Source organism: Ambystoma mexicanum, chromosome 2p (assembly GCF_040938575.1).
Source record: "Ambystoma mexicanum isolate Mex_15411 chromosome 2p, UKY_AmexF1_1, whole genome shotgun sequence".
NCBI lineage: Eukaryota > Metazoa > Chordata > Amphibia > Caudata > Ambystomatidae > Ambystoma > Ambystoma mexicanum.
Genome location: NC_090923.1, coordinates 764033926 through 764047804, shown reverse-complemented (window position 1 = coordinate 764047804; position 13879 = coordinate 764033926). Strand labels below are relative to the sequence as shown.

At 46.1% G+C, this 13879-nt stretch overlaps 1 protein-coding gene across 2 annotated transcripts in view; it reads left to right on the top strand.

Moving 5' to 3' along the window:
• AXL (AXL receptor tyrosine kinase) overlaps positions 1-13879 on the top strand; it is a 357115-nt gene that overhangs the window by 278446 nt on the left and 64790 nt on the right. For both annotated transcript variants that reach the window (XM_069644414.1, XM_069644413.1), the window contains exons 13-14: positions 7910-8005; positions 11018-11095. In XM_069644414.1, coding sequence (XP_069500515.1) covers positions 7910-8005; positions 11018-11095 — 174 coding nt within the window. The remainder of the gene's footprint in view (positions 1-7909; positions 8006-11017; positions 11096-13879) is intronic.

The following is a 13879-nucleotide window of genomic DNA, read 5'->3' as shown; positions in this document are numbered from 1 at the left end:
CCTCGTTCGATACAGTTCTGCTGAGCTACCCCTCTGCTCACCTGATCTCACTAAAGAGGGTAGCAGGAGACACATCAGACCTGCTGGCTGAACACAGTCTCTCAAAGCCTGCTTGGTGGGGAGCAGTCAAAGAAGAGTTTATCATGGTGGCCCCGGGTTCAGAAAACCATGGCTATCCAGAGGTTGTGGACTACAACTCCCATCAGCCTTAGTTGTCATAGTCAGTGCTTAGGGATAATGGCAGCTGAAGTCCGAAAGATCTAGGGCACTGCAAGCTGCAGACCCTCTGAAGCAAAAAACAAGAACAATGGATTAGGAAATATCTCAAGAGTCAATCTGTAGAATGAGTTCAGTAAGAATGGGAAAAGACATCCTTGCCCATAAACAAATGTTGTTGCCTTACTTAAAAGCTCCTGTGTTGCCTTCTGCAGGTTTTTCCCTTCTGTAGTGACCGATGGGTGATTTGGGTGTTCTAGTAAATGTAATAGTAAATGAATAAAATAAAACAACTTGAAAGTGAATACTACAGTGGGTGGAAAAGCAAGGACCCCTGCAAGGAGTCTCTGGGAATCAGAGACAGGTAAGGGTTTCACCGCAGTAGAGGATGAACTAAAATTGGATAATGAAACTCACAACTTTAAGACCAATCAAACACGTCTTTCCAGTTCCAGTCCAAACAGTCAGAGGAAGAGCCCTCTGCCGCTGCTTTCTTCTCTGGTTTGTACCAACTAGACATCGGCGAGGTCTTCATATTCGATGAGTTACACCCATGCTTTTTTCCACTGCTTCACCAATCACGCCCTCAACTTCGCCTCCAAAGCCGAATGTAGTCACAATGCAGCTCCCATCACTTGCTTCCTTTGCCTAGAACACCAATCAAGCAACCAGTAGTACATCCAAACGTTTCTCTGTGGCATTTAGAATATTGATGATCTTTTCTGTGTTTTTAGGCACCTGATATTAACAATGTAGGTTTTCTTCAATAAACAAACATACTTTTTGCAAGCAGTAAAACCAGCGTCCTTATCTACAGCGTGTGGGACTGGCACAGCAGTAGATGCAACGATAGTTACTGAGATCGCCAACATTTGCTCAGATCCACAGTCCGATTTTGCCTTGCATAAACTTCTAGCCAAACTTACAGACCTAATGCAAGCCTCCTGCACATAAACACTGCATTGTTTATTCATAAAAGAGTGAGCCTGCTATATTTCCTTCCCATTTGGACATTCCTTCATGCAATGATCTCCAGCACAATGCTTGCACCTCATCTCTGCCCCATATATACTATTACACTGTCTAAACCTCTGATGCTTAAACCCCATCAATGATGGAGGACCTAACAGTGCTTCCTTAAATATCTGAGGGTCTTCTCTTAGAAAATCTGGGATGGTATCTATCAAAATAAGGCCAAATCATGTCTGTGGATGCTTGTGGTCTTATGCAGAAGGGATGTGACCTGGCGCTTCTGACTGGACTTCCACCTTTGGGGTGGGCTCAAGCCTGATTTGCATATGTCTTTCCTCTTATCTAATGGCTTGGCAGGTTGAAAAACGATGGTCTGGAAGGTTGCTTAATGTTGTGCCCATGGTTATGATTTATTCAAAACCTTACAGCCATCAACCTTTGGTTTTGCATCTATCAAAATAGCCGCCATCACCATTGTGGACTACACCACGCTATGAATGTTCCTCTTTCCACTCTGTCTTGCCACTGCTAATTTATCATGCTCTTTTAAAGCAATCCAAACCTGTTGTGCCCAGGACCCCATAACGGACACCCCCAACATCCCCCACCCTACCCCGTTTCAGCAGTCCTTTTCCCACCTGTTTTGTACCTCACGAAAATAGGTGACACTACAGCTGTACAGGCTGGTTTCCCTTACCACTGAGGGTCTGTGCCCTGAGTTCTATGGGTGGAGGCAATGTGCCACATAGCATGGGTGCTGCAGCACTGTACATCATGTGAAATATACACACATGCATCAATTTACATTTTACTTTGGGTCTCAGCAATGTGCCTCCTGATTGATAATTGAAATATGACTATTCACTCAAGATTCAGAAAAAGAAACTCAGATCCCTATTATTGAGACTCAATCTGGCATGCAACCTGTGAGAAACCAGAAGGTGTCTCACCCACTAGTACCCAGTGATCTGTCATCCAGGTGGCCAGGATGCCGCCATCGCTTCAGGATCCAGTTCCTGGGGCTGAACCAGTGCGGGAGGATCACATAGTTGAGGGGTCTTTGGGGAATGGGAGTTGGACACCGTATGGTGAGGTGCGGTATCCCCTTCTCTATAACACCTTTAACCCATCATACCAGGTAGAACATATAGGAACTCTACCCCCGCCTTTTTGCAATACAGACACTTTCTCATGGACAGCACGCTATGAGAGAAAACAGACTAACACCCAAGCAGTATACCTGACGTGTCTCAATACAAATGGTCAATTACTGACCATCACACACACCTGACTTCCATTAAGCTTCCCCACATAGAAAAAAAGGCAGAGCACGAGAGCACACTCTGGGAGAGGCAAAGCACACAAGTAAACAGCAATTTCGAGACAGCAGCTGAACGAGAGACGAAAGACAGCAAAACAGGAGGGGATCACATGGAGGGAAGTTCCCTTGACCTTTTCAAAAAGGAACTGTTATTTTCCAGATGCCTCGAGAATAGAGATCGTAAGACCAGGAAACCAGGCTGAAGAATCCTGCATTGTTATGGCCCACCCACATCCATAATGAAGGCAGGGAGAATCAGCAGTCGCTTTGGTACCGTCCTTGGCTCCAAGAATAAAGCAGCGTCAGTGAAATCAACACAGCCGGTGAGGTGGGGAGACGATACCAGACCATTCTGTGTTGAAGCCAAGGTTTCAAACAGCAACATTGAATGGTGAGCGCTGGGGCGAGCGCTGGAATAAACATTGTTAAAACGGATGTCATAAGAGATGCAAGTAAAGTTGAACTACTGATGAGTGATTGAACTTTAAAAGCAAGATACAATAAATTTGACAGTGGTTCAGCACCACGCGGGTGCTCAATCGAAGTTATCCAGCAAGGAAGTGGCAAAAGTGAAAGTGAGAACAAGGTTATATCAAGAGAAAGAACAAGTAATTGTGAATTGAAGTGGTCCTGCGACGAGTCAAGCAAAATCCCACGCACAGTGGAAAGTCTTTGATTTTGATGAAATAGAAAATGTTTGGAAAAGTAGATACATTTGGTCTGAGCCCGGCAGAGGGGGACCAGGGGTGAACAGTATATGACCCGAGAAGTTATATATGTGAAATACTAAGAAGAAAAGAACTTTAATGTTTGTCTTGTTACACCAGGCCCTCTGAAATGAGAGACTATGGGCCTCATTATGAGGTGGGCGGTAAGGGATTACCGGCACCGGTAAGGGCACCGGTGCCGGTAATCCCTTACCATCCTACTACAAGTTCCCTTTGCGGTTCCTCCCTTAACACCTGGTTTTTCAAGGCGTTAAGGACGGGACCCGCAAATGGACTTTGGAGCTAATAACGGTACCGCAATTTGCGGTACCGTTATTAGCGCATTCCCCATTCCCATTGAGCCCTATGGGGGCTCAGATGGGAATGCAGAAGGGCCCTGGTGAATGGGGAATTACCGCCCCCGCCAACCTTGGAATGGGGCGGTAATAGCACCATTCACCAGGGCGGAGTCGGTAAGGGTTTAGAGGAAGCCATGGCGCTATTAGCGCCATGGTTACCTCCAAATTCCTAATGAGGCCCAAGGAATGGCAAAGAGACTTTGGCACAGAAGGCCCTGATGTTGGAGTTTTGAACTGCATCCTCCCGCTAGGGAAACTAGAGAGTGTGCTAAGCTTGAGTGTGCTGCCTTGTCTCGTGCTGAAAACATGGGGAAGGGAAGCCAATGGCTTCAATATCCTGACATGTCCTTTCTTGAACACTTTTCTTTTACATAACCTTGTTTTCCACACTATTTGTATTTAGAAGTAAGCATTGGCAGTAGGTTTATAAGTATAGGCCCTTTTATTTTGACATACTCGATAAGGACTGTGCTATTCTTATTTGATGGTTGTAGCTTGCTCCCATCTTTAGATTTAAGATTAGATAGGCGTTTTTCACACCCAATTGAAGTTCAATAAACACCCTTGAACTGTAATCACGTGTGTTTGTCTTACTGTTTGATACCAGGCCTTCCTTACAAAACTTAGATTAAAACTTTAATTAAGTGGATTATCAAAACTCTGAATAGACCACCTCTCTGTCTGGCATAGAGAGACAACTAATATGCCATTGACCACATCACAATGTACATACACACCATTCCCTTGCACCCCTCATGGGACTAACCCCCTGTTGGTTTTGTTGGAGGATGTATGTCCACTGGAACATCAGAGGATGGCAGTGGAACATTCTTAAGACTACATTTCACTGCACCCGTGGCATGGGCAAATCATTATCTGGTGATCTGTGGCGGCTCTTCCTTTTCCCGCTAAATCCAATCCAGCAAAGGCGGGTGGCTCCACCTGAACAGAACCTGCAGTCCTCGCAACCAATACTAATCAATCACGCTTGTACAAGGTATCTCCTAAATTGTTTCTCCCTGCTCCATGAGGAGCCGGTTTGGAGATCTTGGCCCCCACCTGTACAGACTTCTATGTGACCACTAACCACAAACCGTTTTGTTCTAAGAAGGAAAGGACTACTCATTCTTTCTGCAAGATGTTCCCTTCAGCTATGTGCTTGTGCTTCGTTCTTCTATTGGTCACAACCCCCCACCCCCATTAGATGTGCATACCATAATCATGCCCTCATGGTATTGGAATCAAGACTTAATTCTTCTGAGGGAACTCTCTAAATTACCCAATGGGGAGCTGGGATGAACTGCCCCTAACAAAGTATACAACAAAATAAATCTCCTATATCCTTGTGGGTTTATACACAAGAACATTCTTCAGCTGGCAGCCAGTGACTGTAGCATTCCAGCAGTGCCCTGTTTCAAAGTAGCAAATTCTCCATCCTGCACTGTGAAGGCACAATCTTCAGGGCTCACCGGTAGATCTCTGCACTTTCCTCTCCCTACACTTCAAGTAAAGAAAACGAGTCGAGAGACAACCAAGCACCTTTGCTGAAAACCAGTTAATACAAACATATACATTGTTCTGTCTGTTACTAATGGAATGAAGTAAGGCCCATTATTATCCTACTGGGAACACAACACATTCAGTCCTGGATTTCCTGTGGGCATTCTCCCAATGCATGCAATGTTGTGACTTCCAACTCAGCCTTTCACTGCCACTTTGCTCTTTCTAGAGAACAGACCCACATTTGAACCACAGCTCTACACCGTCCGAGACCTCAACCCTCTGAAATTCATCATTTGAAGTTACGTGAGAGGACAGTGGTTGGTTGCTGAACCTGAGCAGTGCACCCCTGTCTAAGGAGCATGTGTCTTGGAGTATCCCATTCTCTGTTTATGTAGGCATCCTGTGTCCTGTGAAGGTGGCACTCTTGCGTCTTGACACAGTCTAGTGGAAAGCTATTAAGTGTACCCTAATGTATCAATGTACTACATGTAAATGCATTTCCCGGCTGTACTTACTATGTAACTAAGTACTACACAAGTAACAGCGCCTTGATGCCCAAGGGCTGTTTGTGCGCTATACACATGTAAAAATAAATAAATAAATAAAAGCCAAGGAGCCTCCCTTTGCAGCCTGTAATCTATCATCAGCAGCTATCTGTGTCAGTTCTCTCTGCAGTCCAGCTGCATGAGACATCCTGCTGTGGTCAGTGTCTGTACTCCAGGTGCTACCCTCTGATGTGGATGCCATGGTAGCATCTACTGTTCTATATTGGGTGACACCTGTACAGGAGCTGGTTGCCAGCAGCCCTTTTAAGCAGTCCAGTCCTGCGATGCAAATCAAATCATAGGAGATAGATGCGGCGTATGCAGTGAACGCGTCTTTTTCATTTTTCCGAAAAAGACTGATTTAGAAAGACCGCTCTGAGAAGGCTAAATCTTAACTGTCACATCCCTGTCACACACAAGTGCGCGCATGGGCTGCCAGGCAGATCGGGAAGGGCAAGGGAAGACGGTTGTGAGGTGTTTGCGTGCCTGACTGTGTGTGTGTGTTATGGGGTAGTGTTCGTAGTGAGGCCGGCGCTGGGGATGAAGGTGTGTGCATTTGTATGTGAGGCAGAGTCTGGGTGGGGGCACAGTTTAATGTGGTTTGTGGGGGTGAAACCCTCACATTTGAACGGGCACGGCACTGTCGGGGAAAGAGTGATCTATTTCAAATGTTAAATACATGCGCCCAGCTACCCCTTCGGGTTTGGTTTTGCGCTATACCAAATAAACAAACAAACAAACAAACAAAGGCTGCACCGAACTGGCCGAAAAAAATCAGGCTCTTTTGTGTGCGACCTGGAACGTTCGAGATTATCACATAGAACCGGATGTGGACCCCCAACTATTCATGGGTCTGCAGTCCGGACGTGTATTGCTCGGCGAGCTTAGGTGGGGGCCTCCTTGGTGCTCATGGCAAAAACTGCACCCACTGGGAATGCAATGCATTAGTGGCTAATGCGCCTGCCGAATATTTCTATGCATCACCTGAAGGTGGAAGAAAGAAGCCCATCTGTGCTGGCGTTGCTATTGATCTCATTGTGCTGAGGTCAATCGAATGAGCACAGTTATTGTGGATAGCCTGCCTCAGACAGAACCTCATCTTGCCCACCAGCACCGCAATCAGCATTAAGATGCCTGATGATGGTGAAGCTGGGCTTCCCAATTGCTGAATAGCATAATGCAACATACTGACACCTACTATTAGGTGCAAGAGGCAATTGGGTCGATAAGGTGTGTTGTATGTGTGTTTACTATTTTCCTTTTCAGAGAATGCTGCACACTGTTTAACATCATTTGAACCACATTGAAAGGTGCAATAACGTTGCTGGATATTTTGAACAATTTTGATAGAATATTTAATGCGCCCATAACAGTTTCACAAAATGAATTCTAACATTAGAAATTGTAAAACAAAAACATACTTGTTTTGGCACTGAGTGATTTCCAGACAATGAATTACTGAGACAGCGGTGTCCGAAATCGACCTGAAAGCTCCTAATTGGGCAATCAGTGTCTGATTTAGTTGCCTATTCATGGACTTGAGTAGCAGAGGTGGTCTGATGTGTAAGGAGGTTTTGTGATTAGCCTGTTCCATCGAATGACCGGAAGATTAAAGCCAGCACTTCTAGCCTTAAAGGCCAGTGGTAATAGGTCAGTCCTTGCACAATGTCGGCAGGAATTGGCTAGTGTGTCTCAAAAGCAGAGGGGCTAGGGCAGTCACATGTCATGGAAGCCAGAAGAGCAAATTGGTCTGCCCTTTCTTTCCGATTGTGTAATCGAAGGCCACCAGTCAGACTATTCTACTTTCCCTGTCTAGCCTGACTCTGGCCTTTAGTGGAAACCTCAGACTGTTCATATTCTCAAGACTGCCCTGCTGAGGCCCTGCACTGAGATGCATCTTTTCCCTGTCTAGTCTGGCCTTCACTGGAAACCTCAGACTGTTCAGATTCTTAAGACTGCCCTGCTGAGGCCCGGCACTGAGATTCATCTTCTCCATGTCTAGTCTGGCCTTCAGTGGCAACCTCAGACTGTTCAGATTCTCAAGACTGCCCTTGCTGAGGCCCTGCACTGAGATTCATCTTTCCCCGTCTAGCCTGACTCTGGCCGACAGTGCCAACCTCAGACTGTTCAGATTCTCAAGACTGCCCTGCTGAGGCCCTGCACTGAGATTCATCTTTCCCCTGTCTAGTCTGGCCTTCACTGGAAATCTCAGACTGTTCAGATTTTAAAGACTGCCCTTGCTGAGGCCCCAAACTGAGATTAATCTTTTCCCCATTTTCATTTCAGTGAACAGTCTGGGAATCAGCGATGACCTAAAGGAGAAATTGCGCGATGTGATGGTTGACCGGCATCGGGTGGCGCTGGGGAAGACCCTGGGCGAAGGTAGGTCTCACAGAAACGAGGCACTTTATACTCTGCCTTTTTCCATCAATTGGGGATCAGTGAAGCTAAAGCAGCCAAATAGGTTTGGGCTGTATTTTGGACACAATTGCTTTGCTGTTTGTACTCACCCCCATTTCTCCTATTAATATTTACCCTGAAAGAAATCGTAAAAAGGAATCTGTTACAAAATAATTTGCCGAAAAATGCTTTCAATAAAAATTAATAACTTTATTAAATAGTGGATTCTTTAAAAAAATTACCTGTGACAAAAACAAATTGATTCTTTGAATATTGCAACCTTTCCATTTCAACTAAATCAATTAAATTGAAAAGAAAAAATGAAGGGCCGAGTTCTCAAAAAGTAGTGCAAATGAAAGGAGCGCAGAGATGCACTCTTTATTTGCACTACTTTCTGAAATGCCCAGGTCACCTTATTCGTAAAGGTTACCTGTGCGTTTCAGCAGGGGCTGAACAGTGGCCCCTCTTGCCACATTAGTGTCGGTAGCTTAAAGGGCGCCTGTCTCTGTGAAAGGCGCGAAAAGACGCGAAGCGTTCCCATCGCTGGGTGGCGGATGCACACGCAAGTGTGACAGTCACGGTTTTCAACGCGACTGTCCCGCCTAAAGACAAAATCATGGCAGGGGCAGAAATTACGTGGTCATGATTTACGCCTCCACCTGTTCCCAAGCCGCGCAGGGGGGTGGCCATTCTTTCCGCGCATTAAAAAGCACCTGCTGTTTGAACGTCCCCTGATGTAGGCACATGCGCACAGGAGTTCTAAAGGCCGTCTGCATGAGTGCATCTGAGCTCTGCTCATTCTCTTGCTGTTTGAGAATGGGCCCTCTCCTCCTTTGGCCAAGTGATGAGATGCGCTTCTGCCAAAAATACCTTTGGGGATTTGGCCCTAAATATTTTCTGATCTCAGTCCACTAGAATATATTTTACAATTCGTTCTTCAATAAAATAATGCATTTTTTGAAAGCTCTTGCGAATACACTATTAACTCAAACCAATCATCAACCATTTTACCACAAAAAATACATTGTCAGCCCTGGAAAAAAAACAAGTGTCAAATGCCGTCCCGTTAGCATCATCCCGAAAGGAACATCATGCGTTCATCTAAGAATGCTTCCCTTTTTTTGATATTTCTTTTCAGTTTCAGCAGATTTGGGTTCTGAGATGATTTGAGGTCCATCGCACACTGCTCAGTTGTGGCTGGCCTTGAACGCAGAGTAATTACATTCATCCCCTTGAATAACTTTACGCGTCTTTTTTCCTTACAAGACCCATCACAACATTATGCTCTTTTTGTTTCATCATCTTAACAATGCACACCCTGCTAAATGTCCCCAAACCCCTCTCACCCCTTTTTACTCCATCCATTTCAGACCAGAAGTCTGATCCTTTGTTAATACTTCTTAATCTTTCAGTTGATTTCAGTGCGGCTCTCCCTTATGTTCAGAGCTCCTACGGCGCCTCTCAGAGGCCAGGCATTCATTGGGCCCGGCCAGTGACCCCATGGGAATTCCCTGAGGGGGAGGGGGTTATTGTGAAGACTGGGACCCTATTAGTCGGTTGCTGGGCACCTATCGATATGATCTGCACATGTACCACGCCTTTCCAACCACTTTGAGCTGCAGTTACCTTGTTAGGTAACGGGTGTCAGTGGGTTGAACACAGTGGGCCTCATTACGACCCTGGAGCTAAGGGCGACTGGCGCTGTAAAAGGCTGCAACACCGTTAACCCCTTAGCGCCTAATTACCAAGTCCCTTTGCGGCTCCCGAACTTAACGGCTGGTCTGGACCAGCCGTTAAAGTACGGACCCGCAAAGGGACCTTGAAGGTAATTACGCTACCACAATTTGTGGTACCGTAATTACCGCCTTCCCCATTCCCATTGAGCCCTATGGGGCAAAAATGGGAATGGGGAAGGGCCAATGGGCATGGGGAATCACTGCCCCGCCAACCTTGGAATGGGGTGGTAATTCCCCATTGCAATATGGCAGACTTGTTACAATACCGGCAGCAACCATGGTGCTAATAGTGCCATTGGTTACCGCCGGTGTTGTAATGAGGTCCAGTGTACTTGGGAATACAGCTGCATTGTACTGGCTAAACCTCCCAAATGGAGGCCAGGAGTGTGAGGGGTTCTGCCTGCTTAATGTAACCTAAGGAACAGTCTAGGGTCTATGAAGTAAGACCATGGGAGCTTATGGAGTGCTTACAGACTGATTAAAGTACTCATCAGCTATACTCTGGGGGCTATATGTTTGCCTGAGATCCATGGAGACCATTAACCACTTTAAAGTACCAATGATGAGATGAGTGGGGCCTGGCCACAGGTGATGCTGTCAGGGGGTGTACACGATGATATGTATTTATTTATTTGTTAACACAACTAGTGTTCTGTGGACAGTGCTTTTGTGACAGTGGACTTAAGCCCTGAAATCACCCTTAACTACTTTTGAAAGCACCATTTTGAAGGAATAGTATTTTCTCCACGTGCACCTTATTTCTGCCATTTATGCTGGCCCTGCCAACACATAAGCAAAGATGTGTGCAGACGTTCAACTTCACATTAAAAAAGAAGAGGTACATTTGTAGATCTCCATATTGGCAAACCCAATAGATAACAACATTGGAAGGTATATTTTGTGTTTCCTATTAATTATTGCATTGGGATGTGCTTTAAGAGATCTTGCTTTTTTAAAGGTTTTATTACTACTGTAAATTCAGCTATACCCACTAAACAAAGGTTTGTCTAGGAGTGAGCTGAATGCAATCGTTTTTAAGCTAAAAGAGTAGTGAGAGAAGGCCAGCCTTCTTATATCACACCTATGCACAGCACATGCATGCAAAACACTTTGCCATTGTCCGAAAAGCATCCCAGCCAGACTGCTTGCTCAAAGCCTTGCAGGTGAGGCCCTCCAACACTAGAGACTGATAGACAGCATTTCCTTAAAGTAAAAGGGCTTAGTCACTCTGACCAGTGTATGCAATTATTTGTTTCAGGTGAATTTGGTTCGGTTATGGAAGGACAGTTGAACCAAGATGACTTCATACTCAAGGTTGCTGTGAAGACCATGAAAAGTAAGTATTGAGCTGCTTCGTGCTGGCTGATGGGTGGAGACAGATGATCTAAGGATTAAGGTCTTGATATGGAAATTGGAGACTTGAGGTGTAATCTCATCTTTTCCACTTCCAGTTGCGTGATCCAGGGCACTTTACATTATTTCCGTGTCTCAAATATCCCATCTATCAAAATATCAAAATATAGAACATCCATATAAAGGCCTTTAGCATTAAGGCACTAGATCAGTGGTATTCAAACTGTGGGTCGCGACCCCCTAGGGGTCCGCGGGTGCATCCCAGGGAGGCCCTGAGAGCTCAGCATGAAAAAAGATTTTTTTTTTTTTTGTTTTTAGATTGGAAGAAATGGGCAGGGGTGGCCCACATGGGCGGGCTGAAGCATGAAACTGTCTCAGGCAACAATGAAAAAGTGGCCCACAGTTGTAAATGGATATTCATTCCTTTAGTCACAGACTGGGCCTCATTACTACTATGGCGGACCAGTAACAACGGTGCTGGTAAGCTACCGGCACCGTTGCTACCGTTCCGCCATAGTAAGAGTTGTGCTCGTGGGTGCTTGACAGCCCCCGCCAGGTCTGACCTCAGCTCGTCGGATGCACCAGCACCGTTATTAACGGTGCCGGTGCATCCGAGCTCCCCCTTCCCATTTGAGCCATATGGGGCTCAAATGGGAATGGGGATCTACCGGCACCTTCGAAAGGGCAATTATCATGTCCGCCTAACTCGGCATGACCTAGTAATTGCCCATTCGCGGGTGCCAGACCCGGATGCAACTCCAGTGGCAGCCGTGCCGGTTTTACCGGCACAGCTACCGCCAGAGTAGTTATGAAGCCCACTGTTTCAATAGTACCCAAAGGGGTGCTTTGTGTTAAAATGTAAGTAAATTGTGATATATTCAGCAACAATGGTCAACATTACTAACTGCATAGTGGCCCCTCACCCATTATGGAGGAGCTAAGGAGCCAGCCCAGTGAAACAGTGAGCACTCCCTCAGCTGCTTTATCCAGCTAATGGAGTGCTCCTGGGCTGGCTGAACTGTCAAAGGGAAACACTGTTTCCCTTTGACAGTTCAGTTTAGTTCCCCAGCCGCACATGCTCACTGAGCCATGCAAGTGCTGGGGCGTTTTGCTTCGCCAGCATTGCATAGCTCATTGGAAATGCTGGCTGGGGCACTGCATGTCTGTATGTCCGAGGGGGAGCTCCTGCGCCTCCTCGCACATACGGACAGAGCAGCTGGAGCAGCACCCACACACAGGCCAATGCAGAAGGTACGTTTATGTTCATTGTTTTTATTTAAACATGTGTATGGATGCGTTATGAGTGAGTGTATGGTGATGGATGCTCATGTGAATGATAGAGTGATTGCTGTATGAATGTGCAGCGCCTTGCATATACACATAATCATGTTCATTGTGTTAGGACCAGTGGGGCCCAGGGGACAGGGATGGTATCTTTTTACCGGACATCTATCATTCAAAACCCTCTGCCTTGTCCACAAGGCTTTCTGGGGCCTCGGTCCAAAATACCTTCAGCTATTCCTCCGCAAATACCTCCCCTCTCGAGCTCTTCACTCCTCTACCTCCAACTCCCTCAGGGTCAGTCGTTTATCAAAGAAACGAGCTGGGGGTAGATCTCCGTCTTCGGCTGGGGCCTCCCTCTGGAACAGCGCCCTGCCACTCTAAAACTTGAGGAGAACCATCTTTCTTCCTGCACTTTTCAGACCTACCCTGTCTGCTGCCTTAAACGTAGCACTTGCAAATTGCTGGCTGCACTACCACTGTTTGTTGCCTTTATTATTTATTTATTGTTATTTATCTGTTTCTCCTCTGCTTCGCACTTTCCACTTCTCCCCCCTTCCATGCACTTTTCCCCTCACACTTGCGCGTTCTCAATGTCACTGGGCCTAGTAAGATCGCTGTTTTATTCTCCTCTGTTCCCCTCCCTTGCCTTGTCACGCTCTAAAACACTTGTGTACGAGCGCGATAGAAATAAAATATCAATGCCTGCCCCCTGGACTCCCAGCAACAATTGCAAACTGTTTGGCTATTTACCCATTTTTTGTTAAAAGTATGCTCTACAATGCAACATTTTAACCTATTATTTAAAAAAAAATTCACAGGGGGAAACCCCCCCGAACCTCCCCTTAATGCCCCTCCGCTTAAAAAAGATTCACCAGCCGCCACTGGCCCTCAGACTGTGTTGGGAACGGGATGGGGGAACCGAGGGACTATGGTGGGAGCACAATGGGCGGGAACCATGGGATAGTGATGGGAGCAGAGTGGGGAGAGCCCTGGGTGTGTGATGGGGTGGGAAGAGACCAGCGACTGGGTAGGAGTGGGATGAGGGAGCCCAGCGACTTTGATGGGAGCAGGTGACGGCGCGCAATATATACTGTCCATTTGGCATTTCTGGGGGGTCCCGACCTGCCCAAATTTTGCTCAGGGGGGCCCTGGCCAAAAAAGTTTGAAGACCACTGCACTAGATAAAAACGGGATTGTTAGTCAAATGCATATGTTACAACTATACATGTTCTGCGTTGTGTTTATGCTGCCCTCCTGAATAGACCATACAGTAATATAAACAACAGTGACCACTGCAGTATGGAGGGAAATGTATGATTATGACGACAGTGGCTGATACCTTTGTATGTGTTTTGCATATGCAGCATGATTCAGGTGGACTGCACAGCCACAGCCCAGTCACCTTCCTTTAATCCTGTAAAATACAGCTTTGTTAGCTTTTAACAGCAAACCAAAGCAAAACAAAAAATATGTTTTCATATTA